Source organism: Musa acuminata, chromosome BXJ2-6, assembly GCF_036884655.1.
Source record: "Musa acuminata AAA Group cultivar baxijiao chromosome BXJ2-6, Cavendish_Baxijiao_AAA, whole genome shotgun sequence".
NCBI lineage: Eukaryota > Viridiplantae > Streptophyta > Magnoliopsida > Zingiberales > Musaceae > Musa > Musa acuminata.
The window spans coordinates 37254449-37280658 of record NC_088343.1 but is presented as its reverse complement, the minus strand read 5'-3'; the positions used below and the strand labels follow the sequence as shown (position 1 = coordinate 37280658).

At 48.8% G+C, this 26210-nt stretch overlaps 2 protein-coding genes across 12 annotated transcripts; one reads left to right on the top strand and one right to left on the bottom strand.

Moving 5' to 3' along the window:
- The first annotated feature begins 524 nt into the window (after positions 1–524).
- On the top strand, positions 525–19741 carry LOC103989070 (exosome complex component RRP45B). 10 transcript variants are annotated; one of them, XR_010488015.1, is made up of 10 exons: positions 525–879; positions 1963–2172; positions 2343–2438; positions 2526–2640; positions 2831–2911; positions 3020–3208; positions 4375–4634; positions 4752–4810; positions 5510–5581; positions 19424–19741. XR_010488015.1 is itself a non-coding variant. In XM_009407814.3 (10 exons), exons 1-9 carry the CDS (start codon positions 743–745, stop codon positions 17803–17805), a joined length of 1347 nt encoding a protein of 448 aa, XP_009406089.2. In that variant the 5' UTR covers positions 525–742; the 3' UTR covers positions 17806–17835; positions 19424–19741. The 10 variants fall into 10 exon arrangements, 8 of the variants coding, with proteins under 8 accessions (XP_009406089.2, XP_018683665.2, XP_009406090.2 ...); XR_001978782.2 differs by lacking the exon at positions 19424–19741 and adding an exon at positions 17606–17743; XM_009407814.3 differs by lacking the exon at positions 5510–5581 and adding an exon at positions 17606–17835.
- A 944-nt stretch (positions 19742–20685) lies between these two features.
- On the bottom strand, positions 20686–25121 carry LOC135615411 (ABC transporter G family member 25-like). 2 transcript variants are annotated; one of them, XM_065113863.1, is made up of 5 exons: positions 24885–25121; positions 23955–24783; positions 21939–22079; positions 21211–21835; positions 20686–21114 (listed from the first exon to the last, which is right to left on the bottom strand). In XM_065113863.1, the coding sequence occupies exons 1-5, from the start codon at positions 24999–25001 to the stop codon at positions 20985–20987; spliced, it is 1842 nt and encodes a 613-aa protein (XP_064969935.1). In that variant the 5' UTR covers positions 25002–25121; the 3' UTR covers positions 20686–20984. The 2 variants fall into 2 exon arrangements, with proteins under 2 accessions (XP_064969935.1, XP_064969934.1); XM_065113862.1 differs by having other exon boundaries at positions 20686–21835; positions 24885–25120.
- Between the last annotated feature and the right edge of the window lie 1089 nt (positions 25122–26210).

The window sequence follows — 26210 nt, the reverse complement described above, 5'->3', positions numbered from 1 at the left end:
AGTTTTGATGTATTTTGCTTAACTGATATACTATTAGTTATCTATCCATGAGATGTTTATACAAGTAATCTGGTCTCGGATGGTTTTGTTCGTCTATTCCTCAATAACGTCGATTGTTCTTACAGCTTATTTTCTCTAGATGTATTTTGCTTAATCCATCATTAAAGCGTTTTGAGTTCCATATTGTATCATATCACATCAAATTTCTTTTCGGTTGCAATCTTATTTCTTAAGATCATACATTAGGTTATTGCATGCTGCCATTAACGGACCAGATTGAAGGATACTAAACCTGATTTAGAATGTTCGGAAAAAATCCATCCTATTATCATTCCTTATATTATAATTGATAATGATTAGGGTATTCACTATTTTAATTTTAGGTATTAGAATATAACTTGGATTTTTTATTATAAAATATATTAAATGTATCCACATCTGATTTAAACCGATTTGGGTCGAGTCTAATACCAAACAAATATATATTATCGATTCCAAGAACATAACACCGAGATTGGGTACTGTCTTTATTTCCTCGCGGCCCGATTTGTGATTGCTTTGCTTAGTGGTTAATTTGTGATCGCGTTCTTTTTTCCCTCTCTCTTCACTCTGTTCGTCCCTCCCCTCCTTTATTTAGGGTTTGAAGTATTTCGTGGAGAATTTTTTCTGTATCTCAAACCTATTCCCCGTCTTTTTCTTCTTCTCCCCACTCCTTTTGAAGATTTCAAGTGAAGCGGAAAAGATGGAGCAGAGATTAGCAAATACTTGGCGGATGACCAATAACGAGAAGAAGTTCATAGCGAGCGTGCTCGCTTCCGACCTCCGAGTTGACGGCCGCCGCCCCTTCGATTACCGTGATTTGACCATTAAGTTCGGGAGGCATGTGTTTCTTTCGCCACCCTACCCTGCTCTAATTCTTGTTCCTTTTTCTTGGAGATTCATACATAGCTCCTCGGTTTTGCCAGTTTTAAGAAGGTAAAGATCCATATGTGGTTTGGTCACAATAATGGAAACGGAGTCTCCAAAGTATTAATGTTATTATAAGGGAGAATCTCCCCGTTTCTTCGTCGCCTATCTTTGGTTCTTTTTACGTTCGTGTCAGATTCACCGATTAAGATATGGTTCGTCCTAAGTCCTGAGGAACTTTATAAAACTGTGTCTATTCTTCATTTGAAGTGCCTAAGAATTAATAGATACTAAATCTTGTGTGATCACATCTTTGTTCAAAAGGAACTATTTTACAATTAGAATACCATTGAAATAGTATGAGACTTACTATGCCCGTGCTTAGCTTAGTTTCCTGCGATGATTGTGCAACTCTTCTTGGTTGCCTCCAAGTATTTTACCTGCCGGAGAGAAAGCATGTTTATAATTGTAGGTGAGGTGAGAACCAAATTGGAATACTGTCCTTGTTGATTTGGTTACATTTAGTGGATTGGGGATGCCAAAGTAACCCTCCCTCCCGTTCCTCAAAATGGAAAAAAAGTTGTAACTGAAAATGATTTGGTGTATCTTACAAGAACAAGTGAGAAAGGAAATTTTTCACTTGCTTTCTTCCTTTTAGTGTTTTTCTCTTTTTAAGTTTTTGGTTGGAATTTACTAATAGCAAGTAGAAATGCATCTTCTGGAGATATATACATGGTTTTTTCATTCTTAATTTTCTTAGTTGTCTTGCTACACCTTTTTCTTGTCACTTTTACATATTCTTGATCTATGTTATCTACAGCTTCTGGTTTCTGATGTGTTCATACTACATTTATGTACACTTGTATATCAGTGTTTAACTGACACATTATCTGTTATTCCAATGGTAGCTTCTACTGTCATTTGTACCTGCCTACTGTAAGTTCCCATGTAAGAGATATGAGCTTTGTGTCCTTGTATTCACTTTGAACACTGTATGTGCATCATTAAATGACTAGCTTTCAAAAGTCATTAGTCAGGACTTAATTTTACCTGCAGAGAACAGGGTTTATCAGAAGTGCAACTAGGTCAGACACGTGTGATGAGCTACGTGACTTCTCAGCTGGTGCAACCTTATCGAGATAGGCCAAATGAAGGGACTCTCTCAATTTTTACTGAATTTTCACCAATGGCTGATCCATCTTTTGAGGCAGGACGTCCTGGAGAATTTGCTGTTGAACTTGGCCGTGTTATAGATCGTGGACTTCGGTGAGTTTTGTTGTAATGTACTGGTGCATATTGATACTCCAACATGCTAAAGATCTTACATACATGATTTCACATTAGCGGGCTTGATATTGGGCATAAAAATAATGGAATCATTTTCAATTCAAATTATGGACAAACTACAATCTACTTAAAATAAAGTTATATTACAGGGAAAGCAGCGCTATGGATATGGAATCGTTATGTGTTGTTGTAGGGAAATCAGTATGGTCCATACGTGTGGATCTTCACATTGTTGATAATGGAGGGTATGGAAAGGAGTTGTAGTTTCTAAATAATATCCTTTTAAGCAATATTCTTCTTTCAAATGCTGATTGTCTGTTTCTAATAATTAGAAATCTCATTGATGCTGCTAATATCGCCGCTTTGGTTGCCCTCTTGACGTTTCGGAGGCCTGATTGTACATTAGGAGGTGATGATGGTCAGGAGCTCATAATGCATGATGCTGAGGTTAAGTCAAATCTTATCACCTCAATGTAAAATTCAAAAGTTCTTTGCCATATTTGGCTACCATAAGCTGTATGTCTAAATTATCTTAAAATTTCTTGTTTAGCTTTATTTCACTAGCTAAACTTCAAAACCAGAATGCCTATTTTAGCAAACATGCAAATATATCATTATTTATCTCATATTTTTTCAGGTTAGGGAACCATTGCCTCTAATAATCCATCATCTTCCTATTGCAGTAACTTTTGCAGTTTTTGGTGAGGGTAACATCATGGTATGATGAAGAGTACGTTCAAAATCAAGTTCTTAAAATTTTTGCTAGAGGTAATGAACTAGTTTTTTCTAGTTCATGCCAACTGATCTGGAATATTATGTTCTCTAGGTGATTGATCCAACACATAAGGAAGAGATGGTGATGGGCGGCAGGATGACTTTTACAATGAACTCGAATGGTGACATTTGTGCTGTTCAGAAGGCTGGAGGAGTGGGTGTCATGTCAAGCTTAATAATGCAGTGTTTACAAATTGCTTCTGCGAAAGCTGCTGATATTACAAGTAAAATAAAGCATGCAGTGAGTCTGACAAGATCCTCTCTTTTGTGTTTGCTTGTTTGTTTAGATGTGATAGAATTTTGTACATATGGTAGGTTTTTATCTGTAAGAGCATGACAAATGTGGTTGGCTAAAACAGTAGGATGTTTAGTTGTTTTCATGGTTGCATGGCTCAGAATTGCATATGGCATATCCTTCCTTGTGGAGTAGTTTTAGTCAGTATGTGCATATGGGCTTGTATTTCTAATTTTAGCTCTTGTATCATCATAATATTTCTATGCCTATATGATAACTAAAAAATGGTTATTGGATTTAATAGCATATCTAGGTTCTTTCTGATATTATGATTGAATGAACTATGATTTGCATATGAGATGTTCCTTCTTTTTTGGGTTGATTGTACTGCTAAGTTCTATGTATAGCAGGGTGTTTTGTTCATGTAATGATCCTCTTCTAACATATATCAATTACTGGTGCTCTTTTTGATTATCTACTTCATGGGAGAGAGTTATACCCAAAGCTATTAAGTATGGATTAAACCAATGCTAAACAAAGATAACTAAAGTAAAGATTAGTTTTGAAGTAAGATAATGATTCACAATGCTCAACAAGGATAAGTAACGATTAATTTTTTAAATAAGATAATGATTTATCAATATGCCTCTTGGACTTGCATGCTCTCTTATTTATAATTGTCAGAGTGAAGTATTCTTGTTAAAACTCGAACTTTCAAAAATGCAATCCTGCTAGAAAAAAAAATTTGCATAACCAAAGGGGCCACCATGTGAGGGGGTTCAAGTACATAATACAACTATTTTTCTTATATGGAGCATTGGATAGCTAGCTATAAATTAATAAAGGAATTTTTTGCTGATTATCTTATTATCTAACAGTAGACCTGTGACTATCAATTAAAAAAATTATTGTGCAACAACAATAGCAAAATTTATTATCCCAACCAAATGAACCCAATGGTGGAGCCTTTTTTTGTTGCCCGAGTATAATTCTTGGATTAATTGTCCACAATAACTTCCCTTAAAGGATGTTTTGGAGTATTTGATATATATTTCTGTGAGACCATACGACACATATGACCTAGTAACTTGTCATTGATCTCGGAGAACTTTTTTATTTTATGTTAGCCAACTCTCTGGCAGTTGTATAAAATTGTTCTACTGGATTTTCAGGTAGAGATATACAACACTGAGAGAGCATCACAGAAGGCTAACCATTATTTATTAGAAGTGGCAAACCAAGTTAGTCTTTCTGATGTCATCATGAAGGAGAAACAAGTTGAGAACTTAATAGAACAGCTAGCATATATGCCATTGGATGAACTAGAGAACTCTAATCAAGGTGATGCGTTGGCAGTTGACACAAGAACAAGGCACGAGAGCATTAGCCAAGGAAGATATACTCGTGCATTTGTTCGTGGTCCTGCAAATTGGTAACTTTTCTGTATAATTGTGTTGCTTTTGTTATATTACTATATATTCCAGTGTTGAATCTTAAACTTTATTTTAGTTGTATTAATCATGTGAAGAATTATCTATTCCAATTTTAGGGATCCATACTCAAGGGGGATTTCTTCACGTTTGGCTACAAGCTTTCCAACTTTACCTGGTATAACTTGATCTTTTAGGACATGCTTGTCCTCTGCATCATTTTGTTGCCCCTGGTTGAATTTATATCCAGCTATTTTTTCTGCCAATTATGTGAGTCCAAAGATGGTTCTAGTCAGTTAGCCATTAAATAGTGCACAACACTCCAAGCATCAGAGATATTTGCCCCTTACGATTAGTAAATTTTAGTTAGCAATGTATTTACCTTTTCAGGAACAAGGTTTAAACTTTTGAATCACATTTGTCAATATTTTTTTCTTATCCATGCATTCAATCTAGTCTTGTTTGTGAATGCTTAAAAAGTTGAAAACAGGATCAAGAGTAGATTTTTGAAGAATTGTATGAAGATCCAGAGTAGGTGATATGGATTACTGAGATTTCAGTTTGGTGAGATTTATAATATGTATTAGAAATTCAATAAAATTAAAAATGTAAAAATGAGAAAAATAATAATATAAGAATAACTAAAAATCTGTAATATTCAGGAACTCATGAAACATTCTAATCTAGTATAAAGACAGAGAAAAACTATGAAATATGTATTGTGAATTGTTGTATGCCTCTTGGGATGTATGATTCGTTAATTCTAAATTTGAAGCTAAACATTTTGAACTTTATGATCAATAATTTGAGTCCCAGAAGACATGATTTATTGATCATATAATTGAATCTTTTAGATACTTTTATATTTGTGTCTCAGGTAGTCGAACATAATATGCTATTACATGAAGGTAGGGATCCTCTTGGTGGTTACATCACTTGACTACATATGGTTAGTGATCCTCTTAGGAATACATGCAATTTATTTTGTAGGGATGCTATCAACTGTTACCTTGCTCTCTGACTACAAAAAGGTGGGAATACCCTCAGAATACAAAATTATAAATATTGTGTATGTAATTTAACAGAATTTTGTCACTCATAAACATCCTAGCTGATTCTTACTTATCTGAAGTCTGTGATAGTAGGCAGTTATTGTTATGATTGTTTTGGTGTTTTCTTGAGTTGAATGTGATCTTGATTAAGATGAGCTGAATTTTAAGAGTGTGAGATTTGGCTAGAAATAAGGTTCTGTGACACAGATGCTCAGGTCAACTCGTTCAATCAGTTGGTCCAGTTCTAGAAGACTGGTGGGAAAAGGGAGATTTGAAGCTGAAGGAAAACCCAAGAGGGGGAAAACCAAGATAACAAGATGCTTTGGGCTTCAAGAAAACATTCTTTAAGAAAAATCCATAATAAAGATTTGCAGTTGTTCACTGACGCAAAACAATAGTCTTTTGAATATATTATATGACCCAGTTGGCAACCATCACAAAAAGTTTACAGGAGAGCAAAATTGCATCCATTTCTTTTTCTAGCAGTATTTGAATACTTTTCCCCCTATTGTCCTACCTCTTGAGATGGATTTTATGATTTTTTTTTGTGGTCTCATTAAGGCATCAGGCAAGTAATATACCTTGATGACTGGTAAAATCACAACCTTTTATTCCCATATTTTTATCTGAACCCCAAGATATCTATACGTTAAATTTTTTGGGCATGTATACCCTTAAAAGTTTGCCAGATTGTGTTTATGCTCTAAATATCCATATAACATAATCACTCTTGTAAACCAACAAATACCTAGTTGTCACAAACCATCCATAAGCATCAAAGTTATTCCAGTTAAATGAGTTATTGTGAAATCAAGTTGCTGCTTGCTACGTTCGCTCCTCCATTGTGCCTTTATGCAATGATGAAAATTTGATTTAGCATGTTTCCTGAAAATTTTGTTTCCCCTGATTAAGTTTTTGTTTCAGCTATGTGAAACCAAGATACAGCTTGCTATGTCTGTTCTGCCATTGTGCATCGATGCAACGATGAAAATTTGATTTAGCATTGTTTCTGAAAAATGTTTTTTGCCCTGATTAAGTTTTTGTTTCAGCTAAGTGATAGATTTTTATTAGGATACTAATGCACAGTAGTAATTGTTACGGTAAGTAACCTTTTAGCCGTGACCTGGGGGCCAACGCGGCTGGTTCGGGGCTCCAAACGACTGGATCGGGTGAGGATCCCCTTGGGATGTTGTGGTGGCTGATGGAAGGAATCTGACTGGGAATCCCCGTGGCGCCGAGTGGGTCCGGGAACGGGTCGGGTACCTGCACGAAGGTCGGGGCGGTCGCTCGGCCCGACCCCTCCGATGATCAAGTTAGTGATGGCGGAGAGGAGTCTGTTTTCTCGCCTCCCCTTTTTCCGTTGGGAACCGGGGGGTATTTATAAGTGGGTTGGATGTTACCTGATGTGCCATCTCGCCGGGGCAGGGTCGTACCTCTGACGGCGTCTGTCGTCGTGGGCGTTGCGTGGAGGGCCGAGCTGCCGCAGGGTATGGGGGGTGTCAATCGGTGCCTTCGCCTGCCTCGGCCGGCCCCAAGGGGTCAGCCGAGGGGGTTGTTCGGGTACGGTGGGTGCGGGCGAGTGTCGCGTCGTCGTTAATGCTCGTTCTAGGGCGGCGTGCTGCGCTGGGCGTCCGACGTGGGGGGACGTTTCGTGTCTAATCCGGGGTATTACGTCACGTCAGCGTTTTACCCTATCATATCCCCCCCCCCCCCCCCCCCCCCCCCAAGAGGAGCCATGCGTCAGTTCGGCATGTGGGAAGTTCGGCGCATGGCTTCCTGCTTCAAGTGCGTCCCTTAGCCAGGCCCGAGCGGCGTGCCGTGGACGGGTCGGTCGCGTGAATGCTCCCCGAGCGGCGCCAGGTCGAGACACGCCGTTTGAACGGGAGGCCGAGCAGGGCTGGAGTTGAGGGCAATGGGGCCGATGAGGACCGAGGGGCGTGGTGCAGGCGGGATGACTGCTCGGGTGCGGTCTTGGGAGGTGATGGAAGCGAGAGCCGAGGAGCACCATGCAGGCGGGGTGACCGCGCAGAGGCGATCTCGGGAAGGCGTAGAGCCGGGGGCCGAGGAGCGCCATGCAGGCGGGGTGACCGTGCAAGAGCGATCTCGGGAAGGCGTGGAGCCGGGGGCCGAGGAGCGCCATGCAGACGGGGTGACCGTGCAAGAGCGATCTCGGGAAGGCGTGGAGCCGGGGGCCGAGGAGCGCCATGCAGGCGGGGTGACCGTGCAAGAGCGATCTCGGGAAGGCGTAGAGCCGGGGGCCGAGGAGTGCCATGCAGGCGGGGTGACCGTGCAAGAGCGATCTCGGGAAGGCGTGGAGCCGGGGGCCGAGGCGCGCCATGCAAGCGGGGTGACCGTGCAAGAGCGATCTCGGGAAGGCGTAGAGCCGGGGGCCGAGGAGCGCCATGCAGACGGGGTGACCGTGCAAGAGCGATCTCGGGAAGGCGTGGAGCCGGGGGCCGAGGAGCGCCATGCAGGCGGGGTGACCGTGCAAGAGCGATCTCGGGAAGGCGTAGAGCCGGGGGCCGAGGAGTGCCATGCAGGCGGGGTGACCGTGCAAGAGCGATCTCGGGAAGGCGTGGAGCCGGGGGCCGAGGAGCGCCATGCAAGCGGGGTCACCGTGCAAGAGCGATCTCGGGAAGGCGTAGAGCCGGGGGCCGAGGAGCGCCATGCAGGCGGGGTGACCGTGCAAGAGCGATCTCGGGAAAGCGTAGAGCCGGGGGCCGAGGAGCGCCATGCAGGCGGGGTGACCATGCAAGGGCGATCTCGGGAAGGCGTAGAGCCGGGGGCCGAGGAGTGCCATGCAGGTGGGGTGACCGTGCAAGAGCGATCTCGGGAAGGCGTGGAGCCGGGGGCCGAGAAGCGCCATGCAAGCGGGGTGACCGTGCAAGAGCGATCTCGGGAAGGCGTAGAGCCGGGGGCCGAGGAGCGCCATGCAGGCGGGGTGATCGTGCAAGAGCGATCTCGGGAAAGCGTAGAGCCGGGGGCCGAGGAGCGCCATGCAGGCGGGGTGACCGTGCAAGGGCGATCTCGGGAAGGCGTAGAGCCGGGGGCCGAGGGCTCTGATTTTGATTTTGGCGGCAGCGGGGGTCGAAATAGTTACCGCACTTTGACTTTGTCCTCCGAAAGGGGGAGCTGGCCGCACGTCTTCGGGCGTTGGAGTCGAGGCGTCCGGCTGCTGCCGCTTCCGCGGGGTTGCCACGTCGAGGCCTCATTAAGGCAGGCCGTCGTTGGGTGTCTTCCGATGCGACGCGACGGCCATGCGCGTGCGCTGGTGAGCTGTTGCCCACCCTCGGGAGGCGGAAGGGCCTTGATCCTGGTGAGGCATCGCCTTTAAGTAGCAGTCGTTAGAGTTTACCTCTGTCTTCTTGCTGCAGCGTTCCTCCCTTCGGGTGCCGTTGTCGCTCCCTCAGTCCCTTTCCCGGCCCCCTGCATCATCCTTTCCTCTTCCTAAGGTCAGTGGAGATGTCGCCTTCTTCCTCTTCTTTCTCTTCCTCTCCCACTCCGTCCTCTTCTTCTTCTTCCATCGTCGGAGCCGGGGAGGGGGACCCTCCCTCGTCCCCCGCTGAATCTTCCGATGCGGAAGCGGCACGGGCTCTCGAAGCCTTAATGTGGCCGCACGACCTGGACTCCGTTGTGAGCGGGTCTGCGCTGGGGGGACTCCGGGAGTATTACAGTATCCCGGAGGACCACCTTCTCAGCGCCCCCGAGCCGGGGCAGCGGGCGTATGACCCGGTCCCTAAGGGCTTTGCCCTGTCCCTTGATGCCCTGGAGGCGGGCTTGCGCTTTCCTCTTCACCCTCTCATCGTTTCTTGCCTGTCCCTTTGGCGGATATCGCCATCCCAGATGGCACCTAACTCTTGGCGTTACCTAGTGGCATTCCTGGGGGAATGTCACTACGCCGACATTACCCCTAGCCTCGACCTTTTCCTCTCTTGTTATCGTCTTTGCAAGGGTTCGGGGGGCTATTTCCTGTCGGCCCGGACGGGTTTTCGTGTCGGGGGGGCCCCTTCCAGCAACAAGGGGTGGAAGGGGAGGTTTTTCTACATCAGCCGCTCTCAAGACTGGGGTTTCGGGGTTCGATGGTCCGCGAGGGCGGTCGACAACACCGCCCCCTGTTTGGGCGACGCAGAGCGGCAAGCCCTGGGGAGGCTCCGAGAGATCCTCCCTAGGTCACAGGCCATTCGGACTATGACCGAGCAGTGGCTGGTCGAGGCGGGCCTTAGCCCGATGCCTCAGGGTATGTTTTGACGGCATTTGGTTTGGGTTTTGGCGTGGCTGGCTTTTCGGGACTAACCCGTTTTGTTTCCTGCAGAAATGGTGAACCTCCACTCGCTTCTGGGGGCCGAGACGCCTGAGCCCCCTCTTCCTGCTCCGTCGGTCGACCCGGAACCCTCTCTCCCCGCCCCGCCGGCTGGCCCGCAGCCTGGCTCAGAGGCGGCTCCGCTGGAGGTCGAGGCTGAGCGCCCTTCGAAGAAGGCGAAGACGACCCCGTCGAGGGTCCCTGAGGCGGGCCCGCGTCATGGCGGGGCCGGACCTAGCCGACGGGCAACCGGGAAACGTCCCCGCCCGGTCTCCGTGTGTGACCTGTGTCGACTCCCAGCCGGCGATGGGGAACCGTTCCAGACGCGGCTGGCGAGCGAGGTCCCACCCGGGGAGTCCAGCGAGCCTCTGGTGGCGCGTTGGGAAGGCTTGACCCGGGGGGATAGGGTGTGGGCTGGAGGGGATCCCTCCGCCACGTTCCTCCGAGGGGCGCTCCATCCCGACATGGCTCGGGACTTGTACATTCTTCCGTCGGACGAGTTGCTTAATAAGTCCGCCCAGTCGCTGACCTGGGTACGTACGTTTCTGTTTTTATGTTCACCCGTCCGACGCCGGTCTTCCTGAACTGTTCCTCTTAATGCAGGGTCTCCACCACGCTGTGACCCTGATGGACAGGGTGCGCGACGCCGGCCGCGTTATTGGTGGCCTCGTCAACCGCAATGCCAAGTTGCATCGGCAGATCGAGGAGGTTCGGGCCGGGGCTGGCCCGGAGGCTGTGGCGGCTGCCGAGCAGCGGGCATCGGACCTGGAGGCAGAAGCGGCATGCCTCCGGTTGGAGCTCGGGGCCTCTAAGAAGGCCAACGAAGGCCTTCAAAAGACAATAAGGGTGGAGCGGACTGAGCTCCGCCTTGTGAAGTCGGAGGCAAGCTCCCTCAGTAAGCAGCTGGAGGAGGCGAAGGCCGAGGCGAAGGCGGCCTCGGACGCACTGGCAGAGGAGGTCCGGCTTTGCCCTGTGAAGGACAAGGAGGCCCTCGAGGCGTACAAGAAGTCGAGGGGGTTTGAGCTCGGGCTGACGCGGACGGGGCGCGTATCTTTTGAATATGGGTACCGGGTTGCCACGTCCCGCTTCCGCGTTCGCCACCCTGGTCTCGAGGTGGAGGAGAACCCTTTCGCTCGTCATCCCGAGGATCTGGGGGTGGACATGCCCGAGGAGGTCCCTTTCGACGATCACCTGGAGGAGCCTCAGCAATAAAGACAGGGGTCCTATGCTTTTGTTTTTGCTAGTTGGTCGGTCTTTTGTAAGTCGGGTCTTGTATGACGTTTTTTGTTATCTTCAATAGAAAAACTTTTTTCTCCCTTGGTCTTTATCGTTTTCTTCTCTGGAAAAGCTTCCTTGTTTCATACGAAGAACTTCTTAAGGTTCTCGGTGTTCCAGGTTCTTGGTAAAGGGCGACCGTTTGCCGTCGTGAGTCGGTAAGTGCCTGGTCGGACTACCTCGACGACCCGATAAGGTCCTTCCCATTTGGGGGCCAGCTTTCCCCTGGCTCGGGTCGGGTCGCTGACTTCGGTCTTTCGGAGGACCAGGTCGCCTAACTTTATCGGCCGAGGGCGTACTTTCCTGTTGTAGACCCTGGCGATTGCTCTCTGATAAGAGAGGACCTTCAAGTGCGCATCGGCGCGTCGCTCCTCGAGCGCGTCGAGGTTTGCGCGAAGTCCCTCGTTGGAGACTTCCTTGTCGTAGCCCTTCGTCCGGAGGGTGGAGATAGCTATCTCGGGTGGCAAGACGGCTTCGGTCCCGAACGTCAAGCTATACGGGGACTCCCCGGTTGCCGCCTTGGGGGTGGTGCGCAGCGACCACAGGACGTTGGGGAGCTCGTCTGTCCAGGCCGATTGGGCCGAGGACACTCTTCTTTTGAGTCCCTCCAAGAGGGATCGGTTGGTTACCTCGGCTAGCCCGTTGGTCTGAGGGTGGGCAACCGAGCTGAACCTCAGCTGGATGCCCTGATCGGCACAGAACTTCCGGAACCTTCCGCCGGCGAACTGCGGCCCGTTGTCCGTGATAATGGCCTTGGGTAACCCGAACCAGGTTACAAGGTTCTTCCACACGAACTTCTCCACTTGGTGTTCCGTGATCGACGCCAGCGGTTCGGCCTCGACCCACTTTGTGAAATAGTCCACCCCTACAATTATGTACTTCCTTTGTCCGGAGGCTGGTGGGAAGGGTCCAAGCAGGTCCAAGCCCCACTGAGCAAACGGCCACGCGCAGTCGATGGGACTGAGCGGGACTGCGGGCTGTCGGGGCGCGCGGGCATGCTGCTGGCACGACCCGCACCGCTGAACGTAGGCTTTGGCATCTCGGCGCATGGTTGGCCAGTAATAGCCCTGACGGAGTATCTTGTGCGCCAGGGTTCGTCCGCCGATATGCCCGCCGCATACCCCCTCGTGGGTTTCGGTTAGAACCATCTGGGCTTCGTCAGGCTCTAAACACCGCAGGAGGGGATAGGTAAAGGATCGCTTGTAAAGGCGGCCGCACTCCACGGTGTACCACACGTGCGTACGACGCAGGCGCCAAGCTGCACCCTCATCAGTGGGGAGGGTTCCGTCCTGCTTGAAGCGCAGCAGCTCCTGTACCCACGTGGCTGGAGTGCCGCTGGGGGCTGTGGTTGCAATTTCGACTGCCCGGGCAGGGAGCTCCTCCACTTCCGGCCACGCTTCGGGGGTTGGCTTCGACGCCAGCTTAGCTAGCGCGTCGGCTCATCCGTTCTCTTCCCTTGGAACGTTAGATAATGTAAAATAGCGGAACTTGGTGGTCAGGTCCCTTACCCGCGCCAGGTATTTCGCCATGGTTGCGTCCCGAGCCTCGTATCCGCCGTTGAGCTGCTCGGCCACGAGTTGGGAGTCGGTGAGGACATGTATCGCGGTCACCTGCATTTCGAGGGCTAGCCTTAGCCCCGCTAAGAGCGCCTCGTACTCGGCCTCGTTGTTGGTGGCTCTGAACCTGAAGCGAAGGGATCGTTCGAACGAGCGTCCATCGGGGGCGAGGAGGACTAGTCCTGCCCCAGCGCCCTTCAAGTTGGCCGAGCCGTCGACGTGTAGGGTCCAGGCTTCGGGAACCCTCTCCAGATCCGTGTCCTCTGGCTGCATCAGCTCCGTGATGAAGTCGGCTACCGCCTGTGCCTTGATGGCGGTCTGGGGCGCGTACCTTATGTCATGCTCGCCGAGCTCTACCGCCCATTTGAGGAGCCGTCCTGCAACATCAAATTTCGTTAAGACCTGCCGAAGAGGTTGGTCGGTGATGATCTCCACCGGATGTGCCTGGAAGTAGGGGCGCAACTTCCGGGCCGAGAGCACTAGGGCGAGCGCGAGTTTCTCCATCGGCGGGTAACGCTCCTCGGGTCCACTTAGGACGTGGCTGACGTAGTAGATCGGGAGTTGTTGGTCGGAGCTCTCCTTGACCAGGACCGAGCTGACTGCGTGCTGGGAGGCCGCCAAGTAGAGGCCCAGCTTCTCGCCCGTGGAGACGGAGGCGAGCCGGGGGAGGTCAGCCAGGTGCTGTTTTATTTGTTTGAAAGCCTCCTCGCACTCTGACGTCCACTGGAAGTTCTTCGGGTTTTTGAGCGCCTTGAAGAATGGGAGACAACGATCGCCCGATCGGGAGAGGAAGCGAGACAGGGCGACAAGTCTTCCGTTGAGTTGCTGTAGGTCTTTGACCGTCCGGGGAGACTTCATATTGATTATTGCTTGAACCTTCTCTGGGTTGGCGTCGATCCCTCTCTGGTGCACAATGAATCCCAGGAACTTCCCGGAGGTGACGCCGAAAGCGCATTTTGCGGGGTTGAGCCGCATGCCGAACTTGCGCAGCGTGGTGAAGGCTTCGGCCAGGTCGGCAAGGTGTGTTCCGGCTTCTCGGCTCTTCACGATCATGTCGTCCACGTAAACCTCCATGTTCCTCCCGATTTGATGTGCGAACATCTTATTTACCGTTCTCTGGTAGGTGGCTCCAGCGTTCTTTAGTCCGAACGACATGACTTTGTAGAAGTACACACCTTGATCGGTGAGGAAGGCCGTATGTTCTCTGTCGTCGGGCGCCATCCTGATCTGGTTATACCCTGAGTAGGCATCCATGAAAGAGAGTCGTGAGTGACCGGCTGTTGTGTCGACTAGCTGGTCGATCTTTGGGAGGGGGTAGCAGTCTTTGGGGCATGCATCGTTGAGACTGGTGTAGTCAACACACATCCTCCAGCTTCCATTGTGTTTCTTTACGAGGACTACATTGGACAGCCACTGGGGATACTTGGCTTCTTCTATGAAGCCCGCGGCTAGGAGTCGGTCTACCTCCTCTCGTATCGCACGTTGTCGGTCAGGGGCCTGGCGCCGGGCCTTTTGCTTTACCGGGCGGGCGTCAGGTGGGATATTGAGGTGGTGCTCGGCGACCTTTGGGTCGACGCCTGTCATGTCCGATGGGGTCCAGGCGAAGACGTCGGTATTCTCCCGCAGGAGACCGACGAGCTGCCCCCGTTCGCGCTCTGGCAGTTCCGATCCGATCCTTATGGTTTGGTCCGGTCGGGCTTCCCGTAAAGGAATGTCAATGGTGGTCCCTTTCGACTCGGGATGAGAAGTCGATTTCTTTGCTTCTCGCGGATCTTCCAGAGGTGACTCGGTCCTGGCCCTCCTGCCCAATGATACGGCGGTAAGGTAGCATCGCCTGGACTCTCGGGGGCTCCCCGTGGCTTCCCCGATTCCCGCGTGAGTTGGGAATTTAATGATCTGGTAATAGGTCGAGACGACCGCTCTGACCTTGTTGAGGGTGGGCCGGCCGAGTATGGCGTTATAGGCGGTAGGAAGGTCGACCACCAGGAAGGTGGTCATCACTGTCTTTGATTTCGACGGGGTCCCTAGAGTCAGGGGCAAAGTAACGGCCCCCAGGGGTGATATCGAGTCCCCCGTGAAACCGGTGAGCGCTGAGCACATCGGGCTTAGATTCTCCTTGACCAAGCCCAGCTTCTGAAAGGCGTTGAGGTAGAGTATGTCAGCCGAGCTTCCCGTGTCGACCATTATTCTCCTCATCTGTGCGTTGGCTACCCTGGCTGATATTACCAGGGCGTCGTCGTGGTCCGGCCGCTCGGAAGCTCCGGTTGGGAAGGTGATCTCGGGTTCCGGCTCGTGCCCCGAGGCTTTGTCGGGAGCAGCTCGGGCGTACGCCTTCCTACCTGCCATGGAACCTCCCCCTGACGCGGGGCCCTCGGCTATCACATCGATGTGCCGCTCAACAGGACCCTCGGGGTGAGGCGACTGTTCCTTGTTTGGCCGGAGGTATCGGCCAAGGTGCCCTCTGAGAATAAGTTCCTCGATTTGCTTCTTCAGCTCATAGCATTTCTCGGTGTCGTGCCCGTGCTGTCGATGGAACCGGCAATATCTTGAGCGGTCTGCGAGTTCCCGGGGGTTCCTCATCGGACGAGGGTCCTTGAGCAGCCCCTTTCCCTTCTCATGTAGGAATATTTCGGTCCGGGATGCATTCAAGGCGGGAAGGGGGGCCCTCGGGTCGGGTCGGTCCAATTTTCGCCGGGAGACGGCGGGTTGTTGCTGCCGGGGCGGTTCTGACTTGACCTTTTTGTGTTCTTCCCGCCTTCCAGCCATCCAGGTCTCCGCGGCGACGAACTGGCTGGCTCGCTGGAGCATTTCGGGGACTGTGACGGGGGGTCGCTCCACGAGCGACCAGAAGAACCTGGACGGTCGCAGGCCTGTCATGAACGCCTGCATCAAGAAAGAAGGGTGAGCATCCGACAATCCGCGGATCTGGGTTGCGAATTGGCTCACAAAATGGGAGAGGGGCTCGTCCTCTTTTTGGTTGAGTCCGAGAAGCAACGCCATGGACGGCTTAGGTCGGGCGTTCGCCAGGAAGTTGAGCTCGAAATCCTTGGCGAGCTGGTCGAAGGAGGTGACGGTTCCGGGCTTCAGACCGCTGTACCATGTGCGGGCCGGTCCCCGCAGTGTCGTTGGGAATGCCCTGCACATCAGGGCGTCGGAAGTCCCGAACAGCGCCATCTGGGCGCGGAAAGCGGCCACGTGGTCTGCCGGGTCGGTGGCACCGTCATACGCATCGAGAGACGGGAGGCGGAAGTGGGGCGGGATCGCCTGATCTTGTATCTCGGGGGTAAACGGGGATCCCAGGCGTCCGTCCGTCCCGAGCTCTCCTTTTGACTTGCGGACTTCCTGTTGTACCTCGTCGAGCCTTTGGCTGACAAGGCGCAGCTGAGCCCGTAGGGCGTTAGTCGAGTCGGCGGTCGGAGCCGCAGGCTCAGGTCGGCTCGCCGTGTCTTCCGCTGCGGGGTTCTGGGGTGAGACGGGGCGCTCGGGAAGTTGTGCATGAGTCTGAGCGGGGGCCTCTTGCTGTGGCACGTGCGGCGGGGTCCGCTGGGAGATGATCAGGATGATGGTCTGGACCATGCTTGTCAGGGTCCGGACCTGGTGGGCGAGGTCGTGGAAAGCCTCGGGTGTTACCGGCAACGGGTCGGCGGGCGCGCCGTCGGCAGGTGGCAAGCCTGGGTCGTTGAACAGCCGCCAGTAGCGTTCTGATACTGCTGCGGGGCGGTCGTCGTGAGTTTCGTTGTGCAGGGGATGCTCCCCCAAAGCGGGGAGCTCAGCGGCCGAAGATCCGGCGAGGTGGGATCGCTGATCGCCTGACATTTGGAGGCCCTCCTTCTAGCGCCAATCTGTTACGGTAAGTAACCTTTTAGCCGTGACCTGGGGGCCAACGCGGCTGGTTCGGGGCTCCAAACGACTGGATCGGGTGAGGATCCCCTTGGGATGTTGTGGTGGCTGATGGAAGGAATCTAACTGGGAATCCCCGTGGCGCCGAGTGGGTCCGGGAACGGGTCGGGTACCTGCACGAAGGTCGGGGCGGTCGCTCGGCCCGACCCCTCCGATGATCAAGTTAGTGATGGCGGAGAGGAGTCTGTTTTCTCGCCTCCCCCTTTTCCGTTGGGAACCGGGGGATATTTATAAGTGGGTTGGATGTTACCTGATGTGCCATCTCGCCGGGGCAGGGTCGTACCTCTGACGGCGTCTGTCGTCGTGGGCGTTGCGTGGAGGGCCGAGCTGCCGCAGGGTATGGGGGGTGTCAATCGGTGCCTTCGCCTGCCTCGGCCGGCCCCAAGGGGTCAGCCGAGGGGGTTGTTCGGGTACGATGGGTGCGGGCGAGTGTCGCGTCGTCGTTAATGCTCGTTCTAGGGCGGCGTGCTGCGCTGGGCGTCCGACGTGGGGGGGCGTTTCGTGTCTAATCCGGGGTATTACGTCACGTCAGCGTTTTACCCTATCATATGTTGTCTGACATGATAATATACACTTTTTGGTATTAAAATGTTTTTAGCAGTGAGGACACTTGCAAAGCACTGGTGAGAATTCAGTGCTGCAGATTTTAGCCAATAGGATATAGACACATGCATAGCATGTGACAGTTTGTGGCAACGTCTAGTAAAGAAGAGCTGAACAAGACCAATCAACCTAGGCATTTGACTTTTTGGAAGAGATTTAATCTTGCGTTCCCCCTGCTTTTGATTGTTTTCTTCTGAAGATGTCTATCATGTTTTCATTCTGAATAATATTATTGTTGCGGAAGTTCTTCTGCTACTTGTAACAGATCACCATTGATGGATGTACAGGTCCTTCAACTAAAGTTAAGGAACACAATGTTGTTACAAGCAATGAGATGACAGTTGAATATAGTGTTGAGCATACGACAGGTGCTTCTAGTTCTAGCACTAGAGTCTTAGGTGCTCCAGCCGTGAGACAGCACAGTAAAGGCCCAAAGAGTTTAAAAGATGCTGTGAAATTAAGAACTAGAAGGAAGAGTGGCAATTGAACTAGATTTACAAAAAATTACCTCTTGAAGGTAAGCTAATCTTATGTCTACATAAATGTTGCTTCTAAGCTTCTGCTTCGTGAACTGCAGTTAATTTATTATTTTAAAATGTGTGATCCATCTGCCTTCTTCCGACTCTAGAAGCTTTGAATTATTTAACATATTCTCAACATTTCTATTATAAAGAATGTAGATACTCAACTTATGTAATGAACTTTCAACCTGCACCTTAATTCTTATATGTTTTCACTAGCATTTTTTGTCCATGTTATTTTGGATTTGCTCTTTTATGAGAAATTGATAATTTCCTAGTTGAGAGTAGGACTAAAACTGAATATATGAGATGCATTCTTAGTAATTCTATGAATAGATAAGAGAATATGGTTAAGTTCGATGGAGAAGAAGTTCTTTTAAATAAGAGTCTTAAGTATCTTGGATCAATTATTCAACAAGATGGAGAAATTGATAAAGATATTTTGTATAGATTATAGGGTAAAAATAGAATGATTAAAATAACAAGGGGTGCCCGGAGTTATGTGTAATCATTGGATACCTTTGAGATTAAAGGAAAGATTTTATAAGATAGTTGTAAGACCAACAGTACTTTAAGGATCTGAGTGTTGGGCAATTAAGAAACAACGTATACAAAAAGTTTGTGTTGTTAAGATGAAAATATTAAGATGGATCCATGGAGTTGCTAGGAAAGATAAGAAAAGAAATACTTTTATTTGTGAACAACCAGATATCACTTCGATAAAGGATAAGATAAGAGAAAATCATTTAAGATGGTACGGGTATGTACCTAGGAGACCTTTAGATGCGGTTAGTTAGAAGAGGTGAATTGATTAATGTTAGTGGTACGAGAAAGGGTATTGGAAGATCTATAAAGGCTTTAATAGAAACTATAAATAAAAACTTAAGTACTTTGAATTTAACTAGGCATATGACACTTTACAGTTATCAACGACGACAAAAGATCTATGTAACTGACTTTAAATAGTTGAGACTTACAGTTTTGTTGTTGTTGTTATCGTTGTTGAACAGTTGCTCATCATTAGATGATTAGATTTTTTTTCATTATTTCTCCCCTTAATAAAACATTAATCCATGCAATCCTCTTCTTAGCTAGCTGAACAGCCTGAACTGAACAACCTTCAACACAAGCTGTTATGTATGCTTGATCTTAGATTGCCATTTGATTTTGCATGTACCATCTATTTGAAAGAAGAGCTGCATTAGCATCCTACTTTGGAAGACTTCAGCTGGGTTTTTCGGCGTTTGAAACACCACCATCATTAATCAGTATATTTTAATTACATTTGAGCATACATACTCTATTAGCTATGTTTGACCAAACCATCTAGTGTGATTAGGCGATCACATCAGATGTATCAAGTAGCTGAACTGGGTTATCAGAGATTTCCGAGTGTTGTAAGGGGATATTTGGGTCCTTATAGGAATCTGTTGATTGTGTATTAAAGATGATTATTGTAATTTGAGATCTTAACTTCCTTTTCCTTTTCCTTCCTATGGTGATTTCTCTCCTTTAAGAAATTTAGTTGGCATTTTTCCTGAAGCTTCATTTCTTTGCTAACTTAGATATATGTGTTATGGCCAGGCTTTTGGTGCATTTTGTTAGGACCGAAGACGTTTTTACTGGAGACCGAAGAAACAACTCTCTTGCACGCTGAAAACTCTCTTGGATGACAATATGTTTTGCTTAGTTTCTAGAATCCATAAAAAATCATAGTTCAGTTTGCTGTATTTGTTGCAGCTGTTCATAAAAAGCCATATATTGTTTACTCAAGCGGTCACATAAAAAAATCGTGTCAAAATCAAATTAGTTCAGTTTGGTTGGCTTGAGATTATACCAAGTCATGTCTGTTATTCTATTGTACATTAGAATCAAGGAAAGGTCTAGATGTTAAGATCTCAATCAACTTACAAATGCTTTCTGATGTTTCATGGACACTGGGTTTCAAGTGGTAAACTAGAATTAGCTGTGGAGATTTAAATTGTAGTAGTAGTAGTATTGCAACTCACTAATCCGTCCTAAAGAGTTATCATTTATTCTTTGAAGTTTTCCTGACTCTCTCCAAGAGAAAAAAAGGTCCATTTCTTTTTTTTACATCCTTCAGCAGTTAATAAGTTATACTCATTCCCATTGCTGGTTTCTGACCTGACATATATCCAAAACCCATTGACATCCTGCTTTAGAAATAAGAGGCTCAGCAGATGGTGTCCAAGAAAATGACTACCACAATTCATATGCCTACCTTTCCATTCTTGTCATATGGTGACATAAATGGCTCAATATCAAGCAATCCTTTTCTTCCAACCATTCTTTTCTATCGATGTCATGCGAATAAAGGAGAAACCACCGGTGCTGTCTAACCCTTTTAAACAGTCACTGATCATGCAATCTGCGGAAGACAATTTGGTGGAATAAAGGGTGTGTTCTCTTAGCATTGTGAATAACTTACTGTTTGCTGATGCAAAACATGAGATGAGCAGACATTATTCCTCACGTTATCTTCTTTTCTGGATGCAATGTTCTCTGCAATAGGAGACTTGCCGACATGCATATGCTCTCATTGTACGCTTCACACAAATAATAATAATACTGCATCACTTTGTTCTTCAAATAGCAAGGATCCATGCAGCTGACTTGCCAAGGAATAAAGGCTTCTCTTCTGCATCCATCTGCACCCTTTTTGTTCTTCTGCCTTCCCTTTCACCGATGGATGCAATTAAAAGCTCTCATAAAGCTTAGTCTCAAACATTAATGTTCATGATAAGATGATGACTGTAAGATCAGATATGATACTTGAAACGAATAGTTTCCTTGATAGTTGATTCCAACCAAGAAAAGCAACGATATCAAACAAGAACAATCATTTTATTTGGTTCATCATGTTGGTGTTCATCCTCGTGACACGAAGGAGAAGCACCTTTCTGCTTCCTTACAGTGCACAAGCACCACAGACTGCATTCCTATTCACCAAGCATTTGAATCGATCTCTGCTTCTTGTTAGCTTCCTACGCACTCCCAGTTTCCACGACAACTATACACTTGGTTCACTCCCCACGACTTTTGCTTCTGTGTTCCGTCATCCGGACTTCTTCGTCTTCTTTATTGTAGTAGGTAAGCCTCAGACACACCATCATCACTGCTCTGCTCATGCCTTGGTGCGCCTGAGAGCCATGTACGCCAAGACCCTGTACCCTACGAACATGGCGAGCAGCGCTGCGATGCACACCGACGTGCTGACTTGCGCCACCAGCTCGCCGTCCGCGTCCCTTTTGTTCCTGTGATGCGACGAAGCGAGCAGGTAATCCATTTGGCCGCCGCCGTACTGAATGACGATGAGAAGCCTGTAGCAGTAGAAGGTGAAGGAGATGTACTTCAACCACGCCAGGCAGCTCGGTATGTTCTGCACGTAAAATCCCCCGGTGAGCAGGAAGGCGAGCATGGTGACGGTGGCGATGGTGGAAGCCTGCTTCGCGTCCATGATTGCGGCGCCGAGAACCAGCCCAAGGCCCTGCGCCACCAGCACGTACCCGAGGAGCACCGCGAGCGTGAGCAGGAACGCCCCTGGCTCTCTTCTCAGCCCAGCCATCCAGTACAGTATCAGGGTGAATACGGTGGGGAGGATGAGTTCCATCGGCAGGTCGCCCGCCATTCTCGCCACGAAGTAGGACGATAAGCTGTACATGCCGGACGACCGCTCCTTGATGAAGATGGCTCGCTCCTGCGGGAACGTGAACACGGCGTTGAAGGAGGCGAAGACGCCCCAGAAGATGGTGATGAAGAAGAGGAGGCCGAGCCGGTCTTGGACGTCACGGATGCTGGAGTGCCACCACATGGACCCCGAGAGTACTGCGGCCGCCATGACCTGGAAGACTCGGAGGGAGTTGAAGGACTCGTGCCGCCTCTCCTTGAGGCTTCTCTGGAGGAGGATGGAGAACTGGCTGCACCAGCTGATGCTCCTCTGCTCCTTCCTCCCTCTCTCGACACAGACATCCTTCCCTGCTTCATCAAGAGAGCCCAAAACTCCGTCACATCACAACCTCTTCTCGATCAACTACACACTATGATGCAACATTCGATTCAAGCATCAAACAATTCCTACCTGTGTGAGTGGCATTTCTGGGGACAGCAGCAGTCAGCCCCGCCCTCACCTTTGGCGCCAACACTCTGTTGTAAGACGAGACCAGAGACTGCTTCACAGCTGACTTCTCTGCATCACCCTGGTAATCTGTTTGAGTGACCCCTGAAACAACAAGGACCACCACCACATCCAGTGAGGGTTTAAGATGTAAACTCTGATCTTACATGATTCTTCATCAAGTTCAAGCTAAGGAAACTTGGGAATCATCAAGGTCCAAATCAAAAGAACACACATGGAAAAGTAGAACTGGTTGGCCTAGGTTGTTTCCTGGTGATAGTGCTGTGGGTGGTCCAGGTGGTCCATCACACTTTCAGGGATGCAGCCAGCACACAACTTGATTTCTGGTTTCCAACCCCACTTTTCTTGACTCCTCTTTCTATATGCCAAAGAATGATCAAGTGAACAATCATGCAGAAGATTTGTGGAACACCAACAACAGATTAGGATGTCTGAAACCTTACTGTGTTCTCCACACATTGGGTATTAAATGATCATTGTGGTAATGCCATTGAGTTAAATAAGCATGCAGTCACTTTCAGGCTTGCTCTCTTCCTTCACAAGAGAAAGCTCAAAGCTTCAAGTGGGGGCTCAGTCAACAGAACATCTAATTAAAGCTGGTCCCTAAACCTGCATGGTTTTCAACAGAAGCTAAAACTTTATTCTTATAACTTTTCTCTCTTGATTTTTCTCAATATTTTAAATAATTACTTTCAAAGATTGCTTCTTTACTACCCAATAATTAAAGATGGGTCAGACAAATAGTGTCTCAGCTTGCAAGGATAAGAACACATTTATTATTAATCCTTTTCACAAGGGTACATCTCACATCCAGTTTTTAGATGGAGAAGGAGGGGCCAAAAAAAGTTGGGTCAATTCCTTGCAAAAGGAAAGCCAAAAAAGAGATAAAGTAGACCCAAAAACACTATCATCTGCCTCAACCAGACAAAGTGTACTACTACTACTTATTGATATCATCCATTTATTCCCCCACTACCTCCACCAGGTGTCCTCTGAGTGGTCATGAAGAACAGCCATCCAACCAAAGCATTCGAAGATTATAGCTTTCGGATAAGTAAAACACATCACACTCCCCCTAATTAGATTTAGCATCGCGGAGAGAACTGTGTGACCCAAGGAAACAATGCTCTTCTCTAGTTTATTGGGTGCCCAAAGTGAGGCAATGGAGGAGAAGAGCAGCACAAGGAGGACACAGGCTTTATACCTCTGATCCTAAACAATCTCATCACAGCATCTCACCCAACGATTCCTCTTGTTTACCTTAGCTTGTTTATGCACCAAGACACTGCAGCAAGGTCTCTGTATCAGCCATTGGCATTGCCCATGCCACACTCTACATGAGGTAGCTACCAAAAGCAGCAAATACCGAACCAAATCTAGCACCCACAAAGAGGGTATCATTGCTCTTTGACTCACTACTCGTGCACATACCTCTCATAACAAAGTCTAAAGAGTAAAGAGAGAAGAATAAGAACCACATCTTTTGGAATTGTAGATGCCAAGCACAAAGCATGTGCAGATGGATTTGCATGTAATAATACACCTATTATTCTGATTTCCTTCACTAATATAATTCCCACCTTTCTCTACTCCAAATGGCAAAACTCATCAAAGTTGGAAATTTTAAGGGATTTTGACTTGCGTGTTGCATGGTTTTGAGATTTTTCTCTTCTTGTTTTGTGTTTATTTAGCTAAAAAAGTTTATGTAGACAGGAATCTGCCAGAAATAATCTAACACCTAAACACCTTTTTATATTACTTACTGTTTGATCTTTGTTTTCTGCAAGAACACAGGATGTTGATTTAGTTTCATTTAACATCTCTTGGAAATTCATCTATTAAGAGGTATGAGATCTTCCAAAAAAATATATACATATGCATATGTATATATATATATATATACTAAAGATTGATGCATAAGCATAAAAACATGAAGGGAATTGGAGTAGATATACTGACCATTGGCCAAATCCAGCATGAAGTCAGCGGGGTTGACATGGAACTTTGGAGCAAAGCCAACAGAGCCAAAATACTCCATGGCGTCCCTGGCCTTGCCGAAGTACAAGCAGCTGCCCTCCGAGAGCAGCAGCACCGAATCGAACATCTGGTACACCCGGCTCGCCGGCTGGTGCACCGACGTCACCACCGTCCTGCCTTGCCTCGCGAACCCGCCCAGCGTCGCCACCAGCCGGCTCGCCGCCGTCGAGTCCAGCCCCGACGTCGGCTCGTCGAGCAGCAACAGGCTCGGGTTCACCAGCATCTCGTGCCCGATGCACACCCGCTTCCGCTCCCCGCCGGAGATCCCCCGCACGAACGGCCCGCCCACCGAGGTGTCAGCACACTTGGACAGCCCCAGCTCCGCTATGACCGCCTCGGCAGACGCCACCTTATCCGCCTTCTCCACCGTCCTCGGCAGCCGGAGCATGGCGCAGAACACCAGCGTCTCTCGCACGGTCAAATGCGGGTAGAGCACGTCGTCCTGCGTCACGAAGCCGGTCCGTCGCAGGACGGACTTCGTGAGCCGGTGGCCGTTGGCGAGCACGGTGCCGGTGTGTTTTCCTTGCAGTCGGCCCGCGAGGATGCTAAGCAGAGTGGACTTCCCGCTGCCGGAGGGGCCGAGGATGGCGAGCATCTCACCGGGCGACACCATGCCGCTGATGCCATTGAGGATAACTCTCTCTTCAGGAGCTGCAGAGGAACTGCCAGCGGAGTGGAGGATGCGCCTGATTCCATTACCTCCGGAACCCGACATCGGATCGAGCTTGAGGCGGTAGGAAACATCCATAAACTACACACATGATAAAAGAAGATCAGGTATCGACTTCTCCGTTAGCGGATCACGTCGGAACGCGTACAAGTGAGGAAAGATGAATGACAGAGAAGTAGTACTTTGAGAGTGAATGGGAAGCAAGAAGCAGAGGAGGTGATGGAGTTCACTCTTGCGGTGGCAACTCCTCCATTGATATCATCATGACTACCAGCCTCTAGGTCACGATCGGAAGGCATCTCGTTCCCGTAGCCTCGCACACTGTTGCGAGAGAGCGAGCGAGAGAGAGAGGACACGGGTCGCGAAGAAGCAGGGAGTGGGGGTGGGAGGAGCAGTGACGAGTCCACGGAGCTGCGGGTTGGGCGAGACGGGGAGGTATATAAGTAGGTAAGTGGTGGGTGGTGGAGTCCACGTCGTCAAAGGGCGATCACCACAGGTGAGCGGTACGTGGCGAGCTGTGAGAGAATCACGGCGGCCAGCTGGCCCCCATCAACAAGAAAAACGAAAGAAAATGGTGTATTTCCATAAAAGCCCCTACCTCGGATGTTTATATCCACTTAAGGCCCTTACGAGCCATCATTAACCCGCTGAACCGGTTCCTGACGCCCTACTCCGGCCCAACCGGAATTGGCCGGTTCAAATTCAAAACAGATGATATCATTGCTAACGTTGTCCGACCACGATTGATATCCGCGACCAAATTTTTGCACTTCAAATCACATAAAATTGACATTATAGTAATATATCGCATTTCAATTATTTCTATCTCCAGATCATACATAATCACATAAATTAGCTTAAACGGGTTAGTGAATTTTGGAGGTATTTTGGTCAATAAGAGATTTTGAGGGGTCTTAAATGAAAAAAAATATGAAATGTAACTCGAAGAGTCGCTTCAAGAAAAAGATGCTGTCCGGAGAAGGAAGACAGCTATTATGACACCTCTCTCTCGCTCTCTCTTCCTTTCCTCTGTGCTCTCAGCATCTGCGAAGGAGTAATGGAGGCCTGGTGCATGCATTTGGATGCTAAGTGTCATTGTTTGGATCATGAGGCCGGTTTGAGCTCTCAAGTGGTCTCCAAAAGAGCCATCTGGTTGTCCCATGTCCTCTCTCTTCGTCTTGGAGGATCTACGTTTGCTCCACCTGAGATCTGTGCCATGTTAAGGCGGTATCTAAAGGAGGGGAGAAAAGCCACAGACTTGCCTAAAGGCACAGCAAGCTGTTGGAAAGGAGAGAAAGGTTGGGTGACGGATGGGTTGAAGCCGGACAGTTGCCAATTCCATGGCCGAGAGCTGGAGATATGCCATTGGACGTAGTTACTGTGGAGGCGAAGGTGTCAGTGTGTCTTCGATGGCATCGATGCTTGCTTGCTCTTAGGGCGCTCCTACAGGAATATCCAAAAAGTGGTGCATTCTTTTGGCTCAGCCACTACATCACATCTTTCAGACA

Bases quoted from the DNA above. Each gene is read 5' to 3' on its own strand.
- LOC103989070 (XM_009407814.3), top strand. From the start codon at position 743: ATGGAGCAGAGATTAGCAAATACTTGGCGGATGACCAATAACGAGAAG. The intron at 2,439-2,525 runs GTATGGAAAGGA...TCTAATAATTAG, and splicing joins CACATTGTTGATAATGGAGG to AAATCTCATTGATGCTGCTA. The intron at 3,209-4,374 runs GTGAGTCTGACA...CTGGATTTTCAG, and splicing joins CAAGTAAAATAAAGCATGCA to GTAGAGATATACAACACTGA.
- LOC135615411 (XM_065113862.1), bottom strand. From the start codon at position 25,001: ATGCCTTCCGATCGTGACCTAGAGGCTGGTAGTCATGATGATATCAAT. The intron at 24,784-24,884 runs GTACTACTTCTC...TCATGTGTGTAG, and splicing joins GCTTCCCATTCACTCTCAAA to TTTATGGATGTTTCCTACCG. The intron at 21,836-21,938 runs GTAGGAATTGTT...TTGATGAAGCAG, and splicing joins CAGAAATGCCACTCACACAG to GGAAGGATGTCTGTGTCGAG.